This window comes from Fragaria vesca, linkage group LG2 (genome assembly GCF_000184155.1).
Source record: "Fragaria vesca subsp. vesca linkage group LG2, FraVesHawaii_1.0, whole genome shotgun sequence".
Lineage (NCBI taxonomy): Eukaryota > Viridiplantae > Streptophyta > Magnoliopsida > Rosales > Rosaceae > Fragaria > Fragaria vesca.
The window spans coordinates 8396301-8417813 of NC_020492.1; the positions used below are offsets into that span (position 1 = coordinate 8396301).

Genomic DNA, 21513 nt, shown 5'->3' on the forward strand with positions numbered 1-21513 from the left:
AGTATATATGATACAAGTAGTTTGCAAAACTATATATATTCTACACATGCTGAGACTAGCCCAAAAATAATGCATGCACTGTTAATTGAAGTTAATTAACGAACATATTAATTCTTGGCGAGCGACGCTAAATGTCGTTCCTATTAAACCTCTCCATTTAGGGAAATTCTTTACGCTATTATGTATTCTTGCAAGGGCGAACGGAAACATCTTAGTAGCCAGAGGATCGGAAAAGAAAGCAAAAGCGATTCCCCTAGCTAGTCGCGGCGAGTGAGATGGTTTACGCCCATGCATGAAGCCCGCGGTTTACTCGATAGTTGAATTCTTCACCACTTCATGCCAGGAAGAACACATGCATGCTTTGCGAGTGTAAATATTACTGCCTGGATCGAATGGAACGCATGTAGCGTCTCGCTCATCTCTGCTGACCCCAAAACCTGTTCGAGTTTCTCACTCTAGAATAATAAGAGATGGTGGCTGCATGATTGATAAAGTCATATTGTTTGTGGCAGAAGTTTGTTGGTTGAAACTTCAATGGAGACCGGCCATGTACATTTTGCTGCAGTTTTTTTTTTTTCAGAAATGATTGAACAAATGCATGATTGCCTTCATTTTCATTTTTCTTCTTCTTCATAATATTGCATCAGCTTTTGTTTTACTTAAATCTTCCACCATAAAATTTTTTGCTAGCTAGCTCTGGTTTTCAATTTAAAGCTGGAACCAGGGACGGAGCTATACTTAGGTCTGAAGTGGTCCAGACCCCTCTTAAGATTTTGGAACATTTAAGTTTTGGCCTTAATTTAGCTAGTTAGTATTAAATGTAGGCTTAAATCTTTCATTAATCTATCACTAAACCCCCCTTAAAATTTCACAAACTAATCAGTTTTGGACAAATCAAGAAAGATAAACCCATATTAAGAAATAAAATTATTCAATTGATGAGTCTTTATATCTTTATATCTTAGCAATCAAAATAGATAAAACAATACTTTTATTTAGTAAAGAGTAAATTAATGAATTTACTAAAGAAAACAAGTGAAGTAACAAATTAATAAACTACTATTTTCTCACCTGTACATTTTCATTGTTTTGTATAAGTTTAGGAGATGCATAAAATAAAGATTTATTCTCAATGAATAAGAACATCTTCAACAAGGAAAAAACACAACATTTTTAGTTAGGTGAGTTCTTATTAAATTTTAACATATAATTTTATATGTTATATCAAGACCCCCCTAAGGTTGTAAATCTTGGCTCCGCCGTTGGCCGGAACTACACCTTGTACTCGATCTTTTAGAAAGAAACACAGACGAAAAGATATATGGAGAGGGAACAGAGAGCCTACGTACAAAGGGCGCTCATTGTTTTGTACCTATCCTTTTCCAACATGGCCACATTAATCCCATGCTCCAATTCTCCAAACACTTACAGCTAGCTAAGCCAAACTCGCAAATTAAGGCCTCAAAGTCACACTAGTCACAACCAGGTCATTTCACAAGCTCTCATCATCGCCGTCCACATCCATTATTAGAGAGCATCTTCGATGGCTATATATGACCAAGGTAGGATGGCAGTAGCAGAGAGCATTGAGCCATTGATGATGCCTATCTATCTAGACCGGCCGGTTCCGTGAAGTCAGGTGCATGACTGATCAGGTTTAAGACTTTAACGGAGCTCATCGAGAAGCTCGATCTCGGACTCGGAGCACAAACTGGTAGCATGATTGTAAGCGCTCGATCGGGGTGTATGTATTGTAATTTGTAACACTGTATAAATTAACTTAATGGGCTGAGATTTATTAGAACATCAAATATCTTAACTATAGCTCCCAAGCACAACAGGTACATCAAGTTCGAGTTTCCGACTCGCTCTTGACCTATTTACTGTAACTACATAAAAAATAAAATAAACTCGGAGGACTATCTCAATCCAAAGCTTTCTATTGAAAAACAAAAAAGGAAAAAGACAAAACAAAACCAATACCAAAACCAAGTGCTCCGAACATGAGTTCAACGTGGGACTTGATCGCCCTCACTATATCCTTTGACCACTTGTTCTGAGATGATGACCGGCAACTCTCCAGAGGAGCACCACAAAGTCCATGATTGTTTGCATAACTTTCAACTCCGATTGTGCCAGTATTTGAAGAAAAAACTCCGATTGTGCCATTGTTGAAGTTGGGGACTGGCCCAGACAGTTGATTGTTGGACACGCTAAATGTTTTAAGCCTCCTGAGCTGAGCAAGTTCTGGAGGAATCTGACCCGTCAACTTGTTGTGTTGGAAATTATGTAATAATATCCAATATGAATGAAAATAAAATTACTCATGACCTTTCCATTTGGAAGGGTGTGTCTTTTTCAATAGGTGTCTTTAGGAATAAGTGTGTCTCTTCAAAGAGATAAGTGAACGGACATGTTGGTTCACTTGGGGTTCTATATAAACCCATACTCATTTCTCCTTAAAGATTAGATTAAGATTCATCATTTCTTCTACAAGTATTCTTCGAGTCAAGAGAGTACAAGATACAATTTATGGTTCGCTAGAGTCTAAAATTGCGGTGCTTCAATCTTGGATCATCGATTGTTGTATTCTACAAGGCGGACGCCCATTGAACTACAAGCACAAGGGTAGGGGTGAAATCTGTCTTTAGTCAAGTGCATTTTTGCATGCCTCAATCGGAAAATCAAGTCAGTTCTTTCTTTTCTTTATACTTCTTTTATAGGATTCTTACACTATTTCACTCCTATATTAGGATTGATTTACTACTTACAATCTTAGATGTATATAGTTATGTTTCTAATATTCTTTATTGAAATTTCTATCATATTTATAATCAAATATATGATTGTTCCCCAACATGTTGTTGTCAAGTTTAAGACCATTCAGAAGTGTGCAATTGGAGATGCTCCTGGGAATTGGGCTTGAGAAGCTGTTGGACGAGAGATCAAGCCACGAAATGAAAGAGATCAACTGATCAATATCCTTAGGAATAGGTCCACTGAGGTCGTTGCTCGAAAGATCTAACCCTGTTAAGCTTGTACAGTTCTGTACGGCACGAGGAAACTGGCCTTTGAGTCCCAAATCTGCAAGCTTAATATTTAAAACTTTGCTCTCGTGAGGGTGCCAGCACTCCACTCCCAGAAAGTTACAGATGAAACCTTCAGTGGCATTGCTAAAATCCCATGAAGAGCTTAACATGTCTAAAGGGTCCTCCAATTCTGCTCTTATACTTTTCAAGCAGTTTATATCACTCTCAACACCAGAAATGAATCTACAAGCAAGCAATAACAAGAAAACACCCGTAACAAAAACATTGCAAACATCACGTCCGGGCAACAACATTATTGCTAGATGTTTAGCAAATACTAAGCTAGCAACAGAATGAATTACAACCAAAATTTCTAGTAACTATTACAATACTCAAAGCTCAAGCGCTGAATCCCCGCACAACTGCATGCGGTTGGATATATAGCTAGCTAGCATCAAAGATTCAAAGATACACACACACACACTGATATATTCCCTTTTCCACAAAGACTTCAAAGTCAATAAATCAAAGAACTATATATATATATATATATATGATTTTTCTCAGCTACAAACGTCCGCACCAATGGTTTTGGTGCGGATTTTCATTTTTGCACCACTTTTCGATCGAATTTCCTCATCTCCACCGTCTAGTATATAGATAATATTGTGTAGATCACCTCTGCAAAATTTCAGCCAATTTAGTAATCGTTAAGGCCCTCAAAATTGTGTCTTTCTGTTATAAACATGAACGGTTCATGTTTGACAGAATTTAGTCCGTCCATTTGTTTTTCTAGTTTGAGGGCCTTAACGATTATCAAATTGGCTGAAATTTTGCAGAGATGATCTACACAATATTATCTAGATACTAAACGGTGGAGATGAGGAAATTCGATCGAAAAGTGGTGCAAAAATGAAAATCTGCACCAAAACCATTGGTGCGGACGTTTGTAGCCAAGAAGTCTTATATATATATATATTTTTATTTTTTTTCTTTTTTGTGGTAACCAAAGAACTATTTGAAAGTGTACGTGTATCATACGTCGAGTTTGTTTATTTGACCATACCTTAATTAAACGGGACAACGAGTAAAGGAAAATCCGAGACGACTTGGACTTGATCAATGTGTTGGCCGGCTATCCACTATTCATCAGTAACGGCAAGTAAAAATATACAGTGACACATCCCCAGATTTTTATCAAAAGAAAAAAAACAAAACAATTATCTAATACCATTAGGTTTAGTGGCATAAGTCCCATTCTGTGAATGACAAGTGATGAGTTCGACTCAACAATAACAGTCGAGAAATGGGTTTTAGAGTTTTATAGACTTTAGAATCGTCAATGCAAGTTGTGGTTTCTTTCAAATTATTATGTTAGTATACAAACTGAAGAGGAGAAGAGCTATAGCGACAGATGCAGAAAATGAGCGCTTAGAGGGGTAAAAGTTAGAAAGACTACTATGAAACTATCCCAGAAACTACTCCTGAAGGAAATAGAGGGGTCATCACTGAATCATCAACGACAAAACATTAATCAAGTTTTTGTTTTTCCACAAAGAGATAAAACATACATTAATCAAAGTTTTTGGTTTTCCACAAAGAGATAAGTCGCCGTACTGGAGTTTCATTTTCATTATTTGACTAATATTATTGAGTGTTGACCCTTGGCCTGCACTTCCCTTGTGAATTCCGGTGCAACACAACCAAAGAATTTGGAGAAGGCTGATCAAGGGAATGAGTAATGACGAATGCACTTGGAAGTTGGAAAGAAAAACCAACAGGAAAATCTAGGATCTATACTTATTTGGTCTTGTTTTTCAAGGGACTTTAGTCAGACAAATTAAAGTTTACATTAGTAATTATAAAGGCCAGGAGAAGCTCATCAAGCCAGTCATCTCTACAAGTTAACTAGGATTTAGCTAGGGATCACTTTCACTGCTAGTGCGGGCATAGAAAGACGCTAGGACAGGGTGCTTGACAGTCCCATATTGCTCGACTTGAACACAAAAGGTACTTGTTTACTGTCCAAAGATGTCGACCGGATTTTGTCAAATTCGACCATTTTGGCGATGCAGTTTCTCCTCTTCCTTTTGAAAGATCAGTTATAATTTCTGTCAAAAACAGCTAAAAGAAAACAAAGTTCTTTCCCAAAAATGGTGGTGGGAGTACCTTGCAGAATAAGACTACGGATAAAGACAGAAAGTACAAACTGGGTTCGTTTCAGCCGAATATCGGTTACATATCTGATGAATCCATATTTCTATCTCAGCTAAGCGCAAGCTTTTGCTCAAACGCTACCAGTTAGCACCATGATCTTTTATGCTTCAAGCTACAATTGTAAGATGTGCATGCACAGGTATCCATTTCCATCGCAATTTGTGTCTGAAGGTTTTCACAAGTAACAAGCAACCGAACAAACCTTTTCAAGTTTAGCTATAAGATGTGGGAGTGACTAGCATTGACAGTATGGACTTCCATGGCTATGCGGTAAAGTCAGGGATTACACAATTCTTAACCTATTGATGAGCAGGAATTGCTGGATGTATGTTCTGGAATTCGTCAAAACAAAGAAAAATTAAAAATTAACCAAGTGTCCAGTTGGGCAGAAGTATGAGATGTTTGTTCTTTTTCAAGATTTTGTATCTGTTATGCATCAGAGTAGTTCCCATCATGTCTGTCAGAATTTCTATGATGTAGCACTGTAGCTAGAAGGAGAATGTATGACATACACATACTTGAAGATGAGCCAGAATAAGAATCACCGGATAGGCATTAAAGTTTAATCATATGACATTTTGAAGATTAGAAAACAGAGATAGAAACATAAGGTTCTGGAATAGAACAAAAAGTTAAAATGTCAAGCTGGGAAGCTTTAATCATATTACCATTGCCTTGAATGAAATTAAAAAAGAATGCAGCAAAAAAATATATAGACATAGGGAATGCACACAACCTAGCATTTTATAGGGTTCAACTACAGATAATATAAATCTTCATCTTCAAAATGCTACCGTGCTACTAATTACTTCCATCTTATTGTTAATACAAAAACAACTACTTAAGGAAAATATTCTAGAATAAATAACTAATAGGCAAAATCATAAGTTTGCGGCCTTTAGGTGGTACTCATTGATTTAACGTAACCTTTGGAAAAAGAACCAGTGCATAGACTGGCACGAGTAGCAGCAAGTTCTTGTATAGGAAATAATGCATCAACTAATGCAATATTAGAAACCTACCAAGTAATCAGGGGCAAATGTGAAGACAAAAATGACTTGTAAATTTAAATTGCAAACAAATAATATTAAAAAAGTCGGATATAGCAGACTTAAAATACACATCCAACGGTCATAATATAATGATTTTACAGTTGTATGTCTAAGAAAAGCAGGTTGAAACACTAAATAAAGCATAGTGGGTGCTTGCAGCTCTAGTTGTTAAAGAAAATTTCCCATCTATAAATTACCCAAGCATAAATAATATATGTAATGATATGTTTATTTTTAACAGTACACAAAAACAGATAATTACAAAAGGGTAATGCCCACATACTAGTACTATTCAGTACCTTTTCAATTAATCTCCATCATCTCTCGAGCAACAATGAGTTCTCCTACACAATCATCATTATTTGAAGGCGTTGACATCTCCTCTTCAATTGTGAAGTTATATTTCTGTCCAATTGCTCGTAGAAGCTGGAATACTTCAAACATAGTAGGCCTCTCCTTGGAAGTAGGCACCACACAGTTGCAAGCAACTTTAAGGAACTGGAAAACCTCTTCATCCACACCCTTTCCAATCAAGGATTTGTCAATTGCATCTGTGAGTTGAGATTTGCTTGACAGCTGCAAGATCCATTCCACCAAGTTTCCTTTGAAATCTTCTGGAGCTTTAGAAATATGGGTAGCTCTTTCACCAGTAACCAACTCAAGAAGAACAGTTCCAAAGCTGTAAACATCCCCCTTCGGAGTGGCCACTAAAGTTCTTGTGTACTCAGGAGCCACATAACCCAGATCTCCAAACTCCCCATTCACAAAAGTACTCAAATGTGTATCAATCGGATTCATGAGCCTAGCTAGGCCAAAATCAGATATCTTAGGCTCAAAATCTGCATCCAGCAAGATGCATTTGGAGCTTATGTTTCGGTGGATAATTCGAGGGTTACAGTTATGATGAAGCCACGCTAATCCTCTGGCTGCTCCTATCCCAATTTTTAGCCTTGTAGGCCAGTCCATAATCTTGGCACCATCAGCTTCCACAGGATGTAGCTGGTCATGGAGGGTACCATGAAGCATGTGCTTATACACCAAAAGCCTTTCCTTCTTTGCCACACAAAAACCCAAAAGGGGAACCAAGTTACGGTGTTCTACGCTACCCAGAGTAGACATCTCAGACAGAAACTCTTTCTCAGAGTATTGAGATTCCTGCAACCTCTTGACCATAAGTGAGGTGCCATCATCAAGCACTGCCTTGTAAACAGTTCCAGTTCTTCCTGATCCAATGATATTATCTTTGCTGAAATTGTTGGTAGCCTTCATGAGATCACTCAGTCTCATTTTAGAAACCGACTTCTTGAACATGGAAACCTGAAGTTAACTAGCTTGTTACAACGCAGTACAGCTCAAAATACTAATTAAAAAACTTAATTTTCTTAATTAAGCAATTTAACAGAACCATATAACTTTCCTAATATGTAAACATAATATACAGAAGACAGATTAGAGAGTAAGACACACAAAGATATAATATATATATATATATATGAGAGAGAGAGAGACAGAGAACAGAATCAACCCAATATATGAGAATTATGAATCGTTTCTATAAAAGATTTTCAGTATTAGCTTGCCTTGATTCCTTTAGTTCCCTTCAAACTCCTTGCCCATTTGTTCCCTTCAGGGTCCTCTTCCTTCTTCCTTGCAGACACTCTACGCATGAAGAAGAACAACGCAATGATCACTACTAATGCTGCGAAAGTTGCACCCCCGACTCCTGCTGCTACTATAACTACACTGTTAGACTTCTTGGCAGCTGCCTGGCAACTTTTCAAAGGGGAACCACAAAGTCCAGGATTGTTTGCATAGCTTTCCACTCCAATTGTACCATTCTGGAAGTAGGGGATTTGCCCAGACAGTTGATTGCTGACCACACTAAATGTTTTAAGCCTACTGAGCTGACCAAGTTCTGGAGGAATCTGACCCGTCAGCTTGTTATTGTCAAGTTTAAGGACATTTAGAAAAGTACAATTGAAGAGTTTCCTGGGAATTGTCCCTGAGAAGTTGTTGGAAGATAGATCAAGCGATGTAATGTAATGGATCAAATAATCAATATCCTCAGGAATAGATCCACTAAGGTTGTTGCTCGAAAGATCTAACCCTGTTAAGCTTGTACAATTCACTACTCCGCGAGGAAACTGGCCTTTGAGTCCCAAATCCCCAAGCTTGATATTTAAAACTTTGCTCTCATGAGGGTGCCAACACTCCACTCCCAGAAAGTTACAGATGAAACCTTCAGTGTTGTTGTTAAAATCCCATGAAGAGCTTAACATGTCTAGAGGGTCCTCCAATGCTGCTTTTATACTTTTCAAGCAGTTTACATCACTCTCAACACCATGGCTGAACCTACAACTAAGCAATAACAATAACACAAAAATGCCAAGATCTCGTCCATTCAACATACGCCTTAGGAAAGCCATCCCAATCACCTAAGTTACTACTTAGTGATAACAGAGTTCAAGATACTGAACCTACCAACCCCAGCATCAGTTAACACTGAAACCTGAAACAAATTGAAAGGCAGCACAAAATGAACCCAATCACAATTAAAACACAAGAGCTCTACCTTTTAGTAAAATAAGTTAGGTAAAAAAAATCAAAAGCAGTACAAGCAACAAAACCAATCCATCACTCGACCAAAATATCCAAAAACAGAATTAACAACCAACAATTTAATTGATCAACTTACAAATTCCCAAATAAAGAGTAAAACAAACAGATAGCAAGTTTAAGAAACCATACTTGATCCAACTAAGTTGACCCAGGTATCAACAACAACAAAAAAATCCTTGCTTGATCCAATTGAATTGACCCAATTTATAAACTCAATAATCCAGCTAAAGTTCAAAACTTTGGGAGAAATATAAAGAACCCACCTGAGATATCACTAGCAACAAACACAGAAGAATCAAAGAGCCCAGAGAAGGGTTCTTGAATCAACAGCAAAGCTTCCCTCTTTCCACAAAGACGAAGACTTCAAGGGTCAACAACCAAGCGAGTTCCCACACACAATTCTTATAGCATCCACAAATCAAACCAAGAAATCAACTGGAAAAATGGGTGTGAAAAGCCGGGTGGTTTTGATAAGAGAGGAAAGGAGAGGCCTGACGGGTCAAAGAAGGCCGGCCATTTTTGTCAAGCTTAGCGACGACTTGGGGGACTCACTGCTTAGAGTGCTTGACTCGCTTTTTTGCTCCGAAAGAAAACCCATATATTAAAATCTAAAAAAAGGGTATGAATGTATGATGTTATTGGTCACTGATTAACTAAACTGTTAAACTGTGTGCCTTTGTGTTCAACCACTAATATCTTTAATCTTCCATTGCCGGTTGGAAAAGCTTTGGATTAATATGCGCACTAAGATTCACCATCATGATGAGGTAGTTTACATATCATATTCCTAGGTGCAATTCTAACAGAGTGGACCTAAATCAAGTTTTGTTCTATTCAGACCAAAGAAAATGACAATTTTTGGAGTAATGAGAGGTGTTTGTTTCCTGCTGCTATGCATTGACTAAGAATCGACGTCTGAGTTGGTCTATCCTATCATTCGGCAATAAACTAAAATGGAAATAATTCTGGTCGAGACATTCCAAATTTTCAAGATTGGTAAACAATAAATTCCAAATTTCCGAATACGAGTTTGTATCAAGTATCGTTTGATGATACAAGTGATGTCATCATGTCATGTATAAATAGGGATGGGAGGTCGTGAAATCATCTTATAAATAAATAAGATTTAAAAAGGACTCTTGACATCCTCGCTCAGGTATCTGCTAAGCTTTTGTTACATCTCGAAAATTTGGTTTTTTATTTTTAAAGGAAAATTATTTTTGAGTTATTTCTATTTAAATTTTTATTATTCTTTACACTTTTAGTAGTTTTCAAAATTTATTTAAATTTTTAGTTTGTCGATTTTTGTTTTTCAAGCCTGTATGGTTAACCTAAACGTTGTTACGAGTTCGTTGGATTTTACGAAAGCGTTTTCGGATAACAAAACTATTTTTAATGATTTTTGGAAGTTTGGTATTATCAAACAATTAATTAAAAATAGAATTTTAAGTTGGTTTGATCTGGACCATTGGATTTTACCGTTTAATCTGAGTCATTGATGTGGGAGTATATATATGTCGGACTGAGTATATATATTTTTAACGGTGACTGACCATGAATCTCTTGGTCAATTACTGACCAGGTGAACACTACTATACCATTATATATAGTCAGCACAGAGCTACATACAGCTCTGTAGTGGCCATGACACGACTTATATTTTTCTTTTATGTAGGAGTAGGCATAAAAAACCGTAATCTCGAACCCGTTCTGGGCCCGTCTCGAAATTTACCAGGACGGAACGAGATTTAAATCTTAAAACGTTAGGCCCGTCTTATCCCGTCCCGTTTATATATAACGGGACGGGACACGGGACGGATAATTCAAGTCCCGTTTAGGCCCGTCTAGTCCCGACTATTTTAATGATTGATTTTTTATTGATTAAAATGTGATTTGAGCATTTCACTTATGGGGTCAAATCAATACGTTCTAAGAAGAAATATTTGAATATAAATCTCATCGATATCATCGATTTCATAAGTATCATACCAAATCCCATCAATCGAATCGCTTTTTCGAGAAATACGAGACATCTAAGTCATACAAGTAAAGAGATCTATTCATTGATAAGAAAAAGAAAAAACGTGAACGGTGATTGGATTGATGATAAAATAGAATCGTGGGTCTCGAACAGTGATTCGATTGGTGATAAAGAAAGAGAATTCTTGGTTCAGTTCTCCACCTTAACGACAGAAAAAAGGATTGATCAAATTCTATTGAGTCTGACTCATAGTGATCATTTATCAAAGAATGACTCTGGTTATCAAATGATTGAACAACCGGGAGCAATTTACTTACGATACTTAGTTGACATTCATAAAAAGTATCTAATGAATTATGAGTTCAATACATCCTGTTTAGCAGAAAGGCGGATATTCCTTGCTCATTATCAGACAATCACTTATTCACAAACCTCCTGTGGGGTTTAAGTGTTTTGATCTTAGCTCTTTGTTTCTTTAAGTTATTAGATTGTTTCCAATTCAATAACAATAATGTTTAATACTTTAATTTTTTGATTGTTGTAGACTCTCTTCTTGCACTCTAGTAATGATGACAAGTTTAGAGAAAGTAAGTAGTATAAACTCTTTTATTACACCGTTTTATACTTATAAATATGTTACAGTACTTGTAAATACATAATAGAGTAGAGAGCATTACAAAACTATGGAACTCTTTTTTTTGCTTACAAGTTTATTTTGATCTTTTTTTTATCCGGGATTTGGCCTGTCCCGTCCCGTCCCAATTGGGATAGGGCCCGGGTGGGATAAAATCTATCGCAAAGCCTGTCCAGTCCTGATATCAATGTCCGGGACGGGCCGTGAGATTAGCTCTATCCCGTCCCATGCCCAACCCTACTTTTATGTATTTTATCATTTGAACTTTGTCAATTCAGTTCATGTTTTTGATAATTACATGCAGTGACCACGTCATTACTAAATTCTAGCTTCGTCACTGATTATAGTTACAAATAATAAAATGAAACTGAGTTACTATACGTCGTACACTCTGTTATATGTAAGACTAACTTTATAAGGTGGTAAGAATATTCATAAAGATTCTTTATATTTATGAGCAATGTTAATGTGTTTTGACAATTTTTTATTTTTTATTTTCCTATATATGAGAAGACTTAATTAAAGTCGGAAGTCTCTCGAGCAACCACAATGTACAATGTCAACGAGTAAAGCATCATAGGCTTCACCAGGAACAATATTGGTCCAGAAAGACCCATTTACAACAGTATGACCTAAGTTTGATATAGCATCTGTTACAAAGTTTGTCTCTATGAAAATGTGTTTAAGAGTAATGGAATGAAAGGAAGCACCAAGAAATCATAATGTCTTTTAAATGATCTCAAGTAGTCTCGGTGGCGGTTTGATGACTCAACCAATGACTAGTTTCGAGTCACCCTCCACTTCAATTCTCTTATAGCTTTTCTCTTGAGCATTTGGTTAAGCTATCTCTCAATGTTATGGCTTTTGCTATTGATACTGTGGTATTTCACGAGTTTCTAGCAGCTGCAAAAAGAGGTTTACCAGTATAATTGTAATAGTAATGTTTACCTGTCAGTAATTGACCAAGAGATTCATGGTCAGTCACCATTAGATGTAAATATAAGGGTGGATAGAATTATTTTTAAGTTGAGTTGTTTTGTTTTCAACCATTTGATGTAAATCTAATGGTGACTGACCATGAATCTCATGATCAATTACTGACCAGGTGAACACTACCGCACTATTATATATAGTCAACGCGAAGCTACATACAAGCCTGTAGTGGCCATGACAGGGCTGCTATTTTTCTTTTATGTATTTTATCCTTTGAACTTTGTCAATTCAGTTCATGATAATTACATGCAGTGATCACGTCATTACTAAATTTCAGATTCGTCACTGACTATAGTTATAAATAATGAAGCGAAACCGAGTTACTATACATCATACACTCTGTTATATGTAAGATTAACTTTATAAGGTGGTAAGAATATTCACTCCCTCAGAAAACAATTCTCCATATTTTCGACAACATTCATAAAGAATCAAAACAAATTCACCTTATTTCTTAAATTTTACTTACAGCAGAAAACACAAAAATTCCTCCCACCATTACTTTTATCTGAACAGAATTCGGATAAAGATCTCCCCCATAGTCCTGTCCAGCGCATCGAGTCAGCCCGGCAGGTGGGAATATCCCCCACTTCCACTCCTCCTTTCACCACAAACCCTCCCCCGGCCCAAGCCCACTCCCTCCCTCCACACCCTTCCCACCTGTCCAGGTTCCTTCAGCGTCCAAATAGCCAAAACGAGAGTGCCCCATAAAAAGGCAAAAGAAAGAAAGAGAGGAGGCTGCGACATAAAACACTCTCGCTTCCTTGTCTCAACTTTCCTCTTTCCTCTCTCTCTCTCTCACTCTCTCTGTATGTAGCGATTTGCTGAGCAGCAGCAGCAGCCACACATCCACCACGACGCCATGGATTGATCGCCGGAGTTTCCTCTCAATTGTTCGGTAATTTTACTCATCTTTAACTTCTAATTAACAACTAAATTTAGCTTTTTATCGCGATTATTTCCAGATCGGCGCGGTTTAGTTCCGCCGAAATACCCGGCTTCCTTCCCGCGAAATTTTCGGGAAGCGAAGAAATGTTTTCGCGGGAAGGAAGTGTAGGTGTGTTTATTGTGATTTTAATTTGTTTGTTTTTTTGAATTTGTCAGGTTAGGGTTTTTGACTGTTGTTGAATCTGACATTTGGGGATCTGTTACTTGGAGGATTGGGTTTTCTTCATTGTGTTAGTTGAAGCTTGCTGCAAGTACCGGTGAGCTGTTTTTGTTTTTGTTTTGTGTAAATTTCTGTTTTTTTTGTCGTCGTGTCTATCTTTCCGGTTTTGGCTGCAGTTTCTTCGGAAATCGGTTGTCTTTTACTGTCAGTTTGATGTATTGGGGCTACGGCTCCTCGAAATTGCCATTTTTGGGTTCAATCTATGTATTTTTAAAATTGGATGATAAATATAGTGAATAGAATAATTATGGAGGTAAAGATAGTAATGTTATCCATATGAGCTTCCAGTATGGGCCATTTACTTGATTTACATATCAGATTGTTTGTTTTCGCAAGTCTGAGCCTACTACACAGATACAAAGTTGTGGTAATTTTATGCTATAAGTAGAGAAGCATTTTTATCAAATTTGAAAACTTTCTATATCTTACAAGCCTATACAATGAGCATTCACCATTCCACTTCCCATTTTCTTAAAATAGCTACACTTTTCCTTGTATTAAGGGTTATGTTATCTCAGATCTGGTCCAAACCTCCTCAGTTAAATATGTCTTTTAAGGTCTGAAAGGACGTATTATATTTATATAGAGAGCTTAACCTCATTAATGCATACCATATATTTTTATTATTGTTGTGAATCTAATCACGTAGTCAGATTATGAAAGGGATATTGTTTGGGAGTAAAGTTTAGGATGTTATTTCTTCCTGGGCTGTCCAAGGAGTTTATATATGTGCCTGACATTCCTCATTTTTGTCATCAGATCTTTTGACCATGGAAGATACACACTCAGTTTCTACGCTTATAGATTCTACAACCTCCAAGATACACCAGCTGCAGAAGGCATTTGCTGAACTCGAGGGTCACCGAGCGGTTACCCTGAACTTGAAGTGGAAAGAACTTGAAGAGCACTTCCATGGGCTTGAGAAGTCCTTAAAGAGGCGTTTTCATGAGCTGGAAGGACAAGAAAAGGAGTTTGAAACTAGGACAGTAGAGGCCCAAAGAATGCTACAGAAGCGGCAAGCAGCCGTTGTCGCCAAGGAAGAAGCTCGACTGGAAACTCTTCAAGAGAAGAGAGATGCTGCTGTATATGCCATCACTAATGCTCGAGAGAAGCAAAGGAAGGTATCGACTGAGGAGTCTTCTTGTATCACTGATGATGGCCAAGGTGGGTCACCAACTGTTGAAGAGAAACCACCAGATGTGATGGTTTCTGATAGTAACTTGGAAGAAGTTACAAGTCCTGAAAATGGGAGCATAGAGGTGATGTCCTATCCCCAATTAGTGAGCTTTTGTGAACAGATGGACTCAGAAGGGCTCCACAAATTTATATCAGATAACCGAAAGAACCTTGCTGCAATTAGGGAGGAGATTCCACTTGCATTTAGAGCTGCGGCCAACCCTGCCCTCTTTGTTTTGGAATCATTGGAAGACTTTTACCGCTTGGAGGGTCCTGCTATGGATGTGAAGAAAGATTCCAACCTGTTGGGTATCCGTCGAACCTGCATAATGTTGATGGAGTGTCTGAGCATATTGCTGGCAAACCCAGAGATGGTCTCTGCTTCTGATATTATTACAGAGGAGGTTAAGGATATGGCAGAGACGATTGCTGAAGAATGGAAACCAAAGTTAGATGCTCTTGACATGGATGCTAGCAATGGGAACTCCTTAGAGGCCCATGCCTTTTTGCAGCTTCTTGCTACTTTCGGTATTGCTTCTGGTTTTGATGAGGAAGAATTGTTCAGGCTAATACCGATGGTTTCACGTCGTCGCCAAACAGCTGACCTTTGTCGTTCGCTTGGACTGACCGAGAGAATGCCAGGTTTGTTTTTTATTTTCTGAAGAATGAAGACTTTCCTTTTTAGATGAAAACTATACTGATGTTAATTGAACCATGCTGTTTGTTTCAAACTAATTTGGATATTCTGTATTAATCATGTGCTTTATCACGCATGCTTTATTAATAAATTTGGAGTTACGTATTTGTTGCTCCTTGTCTGTTTAAAGCTTAAACCTATCGTAAGCACTGAAATAAGGGTCCGATTGAAAATATAAAGTATACACTGACCAATCTGATAAATCGCCCAGCTTGGAATATCTTGTTATCTAAGAAATTCTTTTGTATAACGGGTTCTTGCATTTCTTTCAATTTATTGCATACAAGTTTGGCAAAATCAAACACTAATCTCCTGGTATTAACTGGGTAGGTGGTGTGATATTCATATGAATGTATGCTTGGATACATGGAGAAATAAAAGCTGGATTTTTTTCTTCTTGCATGATTATACTTCCTCTAGTTGCTTGTGTTCATAGTTTTTTGTTTAATTGGTATATTACAGGTGTTATTGAAGTATTAGTGAACAGTGGAAGACAAATTGATGCAGTCAACTTGGCTTTTGCATTTGAACTGACAGAGCAGTTCTCTCCAGTGCCTTTACTAAAGTCCTACTTGAAGGAGGCAAGAAAAGCTTCTTCACCGGTCAAACCTGGGAATGTGTCTCCTACTGCACAGGTGTGTTTCTTACTCTTATATACTCTTAAGTAATTTCTATGTTGCATTTAGTAGTTGTGACTAAGAGGAAAGGTATGGGAAAACGAAGCCCCATTACGATGATATAGAACTGATTATTGTTTCATCATTATTGTTACATCAGTGTCATATGAAGTTGAATTACCTGCCACTATCTAATTATAATCTGGTATAGCACTGATGCTTGATAAGTATGCGGTTTGTAAATGCAAATGTATACATAATGATACATCATTGTTTCAGAATGAGGTGAATGATAGAGAGCTGACTGCTCTCAAGGCGGTGATCAAGTCTATTGAGGAGCATAAGCTTGAAGAGCAGTATCCAGTGGATCCACTACAAAGACGGATTCTTCAGCTGGAAAAGGCCAAGGCAGACAAGAAGAGGGTGACTGAAGCTGCAAAGCCTCAACCCAAGAGACCTCGTGCTAATGGTGTTGGATATGGCCCCCGGGTCACTAATGTTGTTGCAGAGAAGACTTTCTATCCTAGAGTCGCTGATAATAGGTACCCACAGTACGTTTATGACCGACAGTTTGTTTACCCTGGACCTGCTGACAACCACTGCCCACCTCTTCTGGGTTCTGCTACTTACAACATGCCCCCTGCTCATGGCAACTACTTTGCAACGGGCTACCAGTATCAGCCTGCATATCTTCACTAATTTGATGGCCAAAAAAGTGACTATGATCCTCTCAGGTTTAACGGTTAGTCTTTAACCCTTTGAGTTCCAATGATGTATGAATGATATTAGTATCTTAAAAGACCAAAAAAAAAAAAAAAGTAAGTTTAGTTAATTTAGTTTAGTTTGGTAGTGTTTAAGGTAGATACTTTGATCCGCTAATATATGTACTTTGTTTTCCTTCTGTATATCTTTCTTCTTGATCTCTTTTGTATTGAGTTTGACTGCAACTTCACGGGAATAGCAAATTTTTCAGCTTCACCCCGTCTTCGGAAACTTTTAAAACCTCCATCAAGCCATCGAGGCAATAACTTTCTTAGGAAGACATGAGATTTGACAATTTAAAACAGGTTGGTGACTTTTACTAGTCTCAGATTCTAATGAAGCCTCCGGCATTTGAAATGCGATATTCTGCCTCCAGTTAACACTCAATTAGTCTGAATTCCAATCTTCAATAGCACTTTGAAGTATTGGAAGTTTGGAATCGAGAATTATTAGGTTGCAAATTGTCTTCACCCAATTATGTTATCGTTACTCCAACCCAATTATGTTAGGTTGCGAAATTTTCAGACATGTCTATCGGGAAGCTAATTTCGTAGCCGATCGGTATTGATTAGTATGAGGCTCCTACTATGAGCATTCTCATCCTGCTTCAGTTGTCTGGTTTAACTTCATCACTTTCAAAAAGGGCAAAATTCCGAGGGTTTGAGTTGTACAAAACGACCCTTTAGATGGAGAGCTCAGCTATTACAAAACGACGACGTTAGCTATTACTATGCCACATGTCGTCATACCCAAGTATCTCGTACGACCCTTTTCTCAGTGTCGTATGGACTCTTCCCTTCCTCGCTCTTAAAACCAAAAGGTCCTCTCTTTCCCTCCTTCATTTCACCCCAAACTCGATTCAAATTCCCGCGAAATACAGATGAGAATCGCCGAGATGTCAACGCCGGAGCTCCGGCAAAGCCACAACGACTCCGCCTCCCAACCGCAACCTCATCAGCACCTGATCTCCCAGATCGAGTCCTCAGTCAACCAAACCGAGAGCCTCTCCCCTGAGAATCTCATACCGGACACAATCTCCGCCGATCTCCGGCGAGCCTTGACTCAACTGAGCCACCACGCTCCGTTCCCCAACTCTCTCAAGCTCGTCATCTGGAAACTCAGTTACCGCCTCTGGAACGCCTGCGTCGATCTCTCCAACACCACCTCCCTCCGCTCCCTCCCTTCCTCCAAAGCCGAAGAGCACGCCAAGCTCCGCCACATCGCCGCCGACCTACTCTTCGTCGCCGGTGACGTTTCCGGCGTTCCTTCCCCGGCGATCAAGTCCGCCTCGTTCTACCACAAGACCGGCGTCAAATGGCACGAGCTTCGGAAATTCGACCTCGCTTCGTCGTGCTTCGAGAAAGCCACCGATCTGCTCTCGAAGATCGGAATCGACACAGTCTCCGACGCCGGCGAGAAGAAGCTGTTTCTGGATTTGAGCATCGCTAGGTCAAAAACCGCCTGGGAGGTATCGGACCGGAATCTCGCCGTGGCGCTGCTGAACCGGGCCAAGAGCTTGCTGTTCGGGTCGCCGGAGCACTACAAAACCCTAGCCAGTCAGTACTCGTCGTTCGGAAAGAGCGCTCTGTCGAACAGCGAGAGTAGCTCTCTCAACGAAGCGTTGAAGCTCATGAACGAGGCTCTGGAGCTCTACGAGAAGGGGCTGCGCGTGGCGAGGACGCGCGAAGAGACGGCGGATCTCAAGGCGTTAAGGTCGAAGACGCTGCGGTTCATCTCGGCCGTTCATTTGCAGATGAACGAGTTCGAGAGCGTGATCAAGTGCGTGAGGGTGTTGCGAGACGGCGACGCAGGTGATCAGCACCCTAGCCTTCCGGTGATGGCGATGAAGGCGTGGTTGGGGTTAGGGAAGTACGGCGAGGCCGAGAAGGAGCTCAGGGGCATGGTGGTAAATAACGGCATTCCCGAGGGGGCTTGGGTTTCGGCGGTGGAGGCTTACTTTGAGTCGGCCGGGACGGCTGGAGCGGAGACGGCGAAGGGAGTGTTTTTAGGGCTGCTTGGGAGGTGCCACGTCAGCGCCAGCGCGGCGGTTAGGGTTTCTCACAGGGTTCTTGGGGAGAGTTGCAGTGAGGGATCAAAAGTGAGGGCTAAGGTGGTTTCGGAGCTTGTATCTGATGACAGAGTGGTGGCTCTCTTCTCCGGTGAGGCTGCTGCGAAGCAGAGGACTGCAATGCATGCTGTGCTTTGGAATTGGTAAGGTTCTTTGTTCTATTGCAAGTTTGCAACTATTAAACTTTGGGGCTTTTTAGGAATTCAATTCAATTGGTTTGTTATCTGAACTTTACAGTGCTGCTGATCATTTCCGGTTGAAAGACTATGTAACAAGTGCAGACCTGTTTGAGAAAGCAATGCTGTATATCCCATTCGACATAGAGAATCGAATTCTTCGAGCCAAGGGCTTCAGAGTATTGTGTCTCTGCCACTTGGGTCTTTCCCACCTTGATCAAGCTCAAGAATACATCAATGAGGCTGAAAAGGTTTGCCTTATACAGCTAGAGGTTGAGGTTTTTGTTCAAATGGAGATTTAGTTTTTCTACTTATTAATAACAACTTTGTTTCTGCAGCTTGAACCTAACATTGCTTCAGCTTTCCTAAAGGTACCCCCCATAGCTTCCTCTGTTTATTATTGCTGTGGCAATCGATATTTAGCACTTTGCAACTTGACTCATCCTCTTTTTATGCAGTACAAGATTTATCTGCAGAAGAAAGACCAGGATGGGGCTATTAATCAGATTCAGGCAATGACAACCTGCCTTGATTTTACGCCAGACTTTCTCTCTCTTGCGGCCCATGAAGCTGTTGCCTGCCGTGCTCTTGCTATTGCTGTTGCTGCACTATCGAATTTACTGAACTTTTATGCCCCAGGGAAATCCATGCCAACAAGTGAAGTTGTAGTTCTGCGCACCTTGGTCACAATCCTTACTCAAGAACCTGGGAATGAGCTTGAAGCCCTTAAGTTTGTTAAGCGCGTTCATAACCGGGCATCTGAGCTTGGGCCTAATTGCTTTTTTGGGACTGGGGAGGTCGGAAGAAGGGAAAGGAACTGGTTTGCTGTGACTTCATGGAACCTTGGGACGAAAACTGGCACTGAGAAAAATTATGAATTATGTGCCGAATTCTATAGACTGGCATCAGAGTTTTATTGTCTTCAGGTTGATGGGCAGGTAGGAGAAAACATGGTCTGCAAAGCACTAATATTGACTGTATCTGCAATTATAGCTTCAGAGAATCAGAAGAAGATCACATTGCCCGAAAGTGAGGTGAAACAAGCTGTACAGCTTCTAGATAGAGCAGGGAAGGTATGAATTTTATTACCTTTACTATGGATAGCTTGACTTTCATATTGATATATGCTTCATATCAGTCCATGTCAATGATCTGCTTCCTCCCTCTAATAGCATATTGTACTGAATCTACTGATGCAGATACTGAAGTCAACCTTACCAGGGAATCGGCTTAGTGGTGATCCAGTTGCCACCATGGAACCTGACCTATACTTCATCTACACCTTTTGTGCCTATGACATACACGGAAGGCTCAATGATTCAGGATTACAGCTACAACTTGTAAAGGCTTTTGCTAGTTCAAAGGCCTGCAATCCCAAGTTCCTCCTTCAGATTGGCCTGACTGCTTCCCAAGGTACACAGTGCAATCACGAAGTAGCAACCTTTGCTCTAAATGAATGCCTCTCAGCTTTTCTCTCTTCCTGCTCTCCGGACTACCAAAATGTGGCTCTGATTGTCCGGAAGCTCATTGCGGTGACCAGCATTCACAAAGGCGATACAGATGACGATGCTGTGTATAACATGTACAAGCAAGCTTACAGAATAATGGTGGGACTGAAGGACAGTGTGTACCCCACTGAAGAGGGAAAATGGCTAGCCATGACGGCATGGAATAGGGCGTCAGTGCCTGTGAGACTTGGCCAGATTGATGCGGCAAGGAAATGGATGGATCTCGGTATGCAGCTAGCTAAACATGTTAGTGGAATGGAGACTTATAGGGCATGCATGGAGGACTTCATTAACGGCTTTGAGAAGAAATTTGGTGCCCCAAATGACGGCGGAAACAGACCTCAGCTGGTACAATAATTCGTGTTTATCAGGTTAGGAAGATGGTGGATTTCTCGTATAGAAGACTATGGTTGCATTACAACAGGAGATGCCATGGTCTGGAAACTCATGTCAAGTAGTAGTTTAACTCTAATGGTAACTATGTATCTAAAAATTATGCATTATATTGCTAAACTTTAGTAAAAAAGAAAAAGACAGAAGAAATGGTTCGCTACAGTACAAGAAATGCAGGAATAACAATGTAAATCCCAACCACTTCAACTAGAGAATGAGTTATATGATGTTTTTGTAACCCTAACTCATAATCAAAAGATCACTTCCAGCGGATAGGGTCCAACCCCTGACATTAGTTAAACACCCAAATAATTATAGACATGGTGAGCAAATAGGACCCAATTTCTAACCAACATCTATAAGGACATGTTCAGTTCATGGAATTAAGACCTTGAGAAAGTAAAAACATTACTTTTCTATGTC

General features: G+C 39.4%; 4 protein-coding genes across 4 annotated transcripts; 2 read left to right on the forward strand and 2 right to left on the reverse strand.

Moving 5' to 3' along the window:
- Positions 1-1815: 1815 nt before the first annotated feature.
- On the reverse strand, positions 1816-3343 carry LOC101291403 (probably inactive leucine-rich repeat receptor-like protein kinase At5g48380-like). Its single transcript, XM_004292276.1, has 3 exons — positions 2861-3343; positions 1984-2272; positions 1816-1889 (listed from the first exon to the last, which is right to left on the reverse strand). The coding sequence occupies exons 1-3, from the start codon at positions 3341-3343 to the stop codon at positions 1816-1818; spliced, it is 846 nt and encodes a 281-aa protein (XP_004292324.1).
- Positions 3344-6381: 3038 nt separating this feature from the next.
- LOC101315105 (probably inactive leucine-rich repeat receptor-like protein kinase At5g48380-like) lies at positions 6382-9501 on the reverse strand. Its single transcript, XM_004290063.1, has 3 exons — positions 9181-9501; positions 7879-8807; positions 6382-7615 (listed from the first exon to the last, which is right to left on the reverse strand). Exons 2-3 carry the CDS (start codon positions 8722-8724, stop codon positions 6602-6604), a joined length of 1860 nt encoding a protein of 619 aa, XP_004290111.1. The 5' UTR covers positions 8725-8807; positions 9181-9501; the 3' UTR covers positions 6382-6601.
- Positions 9502-13373: 3872 nt separating this feature from the next.
- On the forward strand, positions 13374-17103 carry LOC101315394 (protein FRIGIDA-like). Its single transcript, XM_004290064.1, has 4 exons — positions 13374-13423; positions 14453-15511; positions 16029-16201; positions 16463-17103. Exons 2-4 carry the CDS (start codon positions 14464-14466, stop codon positions 16880-16882), a joined length of 1641 nt encoding a protein of 546 aa, XP_004290112.1. The 5' UTR covers positions 13374-13423; positions 14453-14463; the 3' UTR covers positions 16883-17103.
- A 722-nt stretch (positions 17104-17825) lies between these two features.
- Positions 17826-21217, forward strand: LOC101290914. The gene is made up of 5 exons (XM_004290065.1): positions 17826-19156; positions 19251-19440; positions 19528-19560; positions 19648-20262; positions 20389-21217. Exons 1-5 carry the CDS (start codon positions 17826-17828, stop codon positions 21052-21054), a joined length of 2835 nt encoding a protein of 944 aa, XP_004290113.1. The 3' UTR covers positions 21055-21217.
- Positions 21218-21513: the final 296 nt, after the last annotated feature.

Excerpts from the sequence above, each read along its gene's own strand:
- LOC101291403 (XM_004292276.1), bottom strand. The coding sequence starts at position 3,343 with ATGTTGTTGCCCGGACGTGATGTTTGCAATGTTTTTGTTACGGGTGTT. Across the intron at positions 2,273-2,860 it reads GTCTTAAACTTGACAACAAC|AAGTTGACGGGTCAGATTCC; the intron begins ATGTTGGGGAAC and ends TTCCAACACAAC. Across the intron at positions 1,890-1,983 it reads GTTCGGAGCACTTGGTTTTG|TTACAGTAAATAGGTCAAGA; the intron begins GTATTGGTTTTG and ends TTTTTTATGTAG.
- LOC101315105 (XM_004290063.1), bottom strand. The coding sequence starts at position 8,724 with ATGGCTTTCCTAAGGCGTATGTTGAATGGACGAGATCTTGGCATTTTT. Across the intron at positions 7,616-7,878 it reads AGGGAACTAAAGGAATCAAG|GTTTCCATGTTCAAGAAGTC; the intron begins GCAAGCTAATAC and ends AGTTAACTTCAG.
- LOC101315394 (XM_004290064.1), top strand. The coding sequence starts at position 14,464 with ATGGAAGATACACACTCAGTTTCTACGCTTATAGATTCTACAACCTCC. Across the intron at positions 15,512-16,028 it reads ACTGACCGAGAGAATGCCAG|GTGTTATTGAAGTATTAGTG; the intron begins GTTTGTTTTTTA and ends GGTATATTACAG. Across the intron at positions 16,202-16,462 it reads ATGTGTCTCCTACTGCACAG|AATGAGGTGAATGATAGAGA; the intron begins GTGTGTTTCTTA and ends TCATTGTTTCAG.
- LOC101290914 (XM_004290065.1), top strand. The coding sequence starts at position 17,826 with ATGAGAATCGCCGAGATGTCAACGCCGGAGCTCCGGCAAAGCCACAAC. Across the intron at positions 19,441-19,527 it reads ACATCAATGAGGCTGAAAAG|CTTGAACCTAACATTGCTTC; the intron begins GTTTGCCTTATA and ends TTGTTTCTGCAG. Across the intron at positions 20,263-20,388 it reads TTCTAGATAGAGCAGGGAAG|ATACTGAAGTCAACCTTACC; the intron begins GTATGAATTTTA and ends CTACTGATGCAG.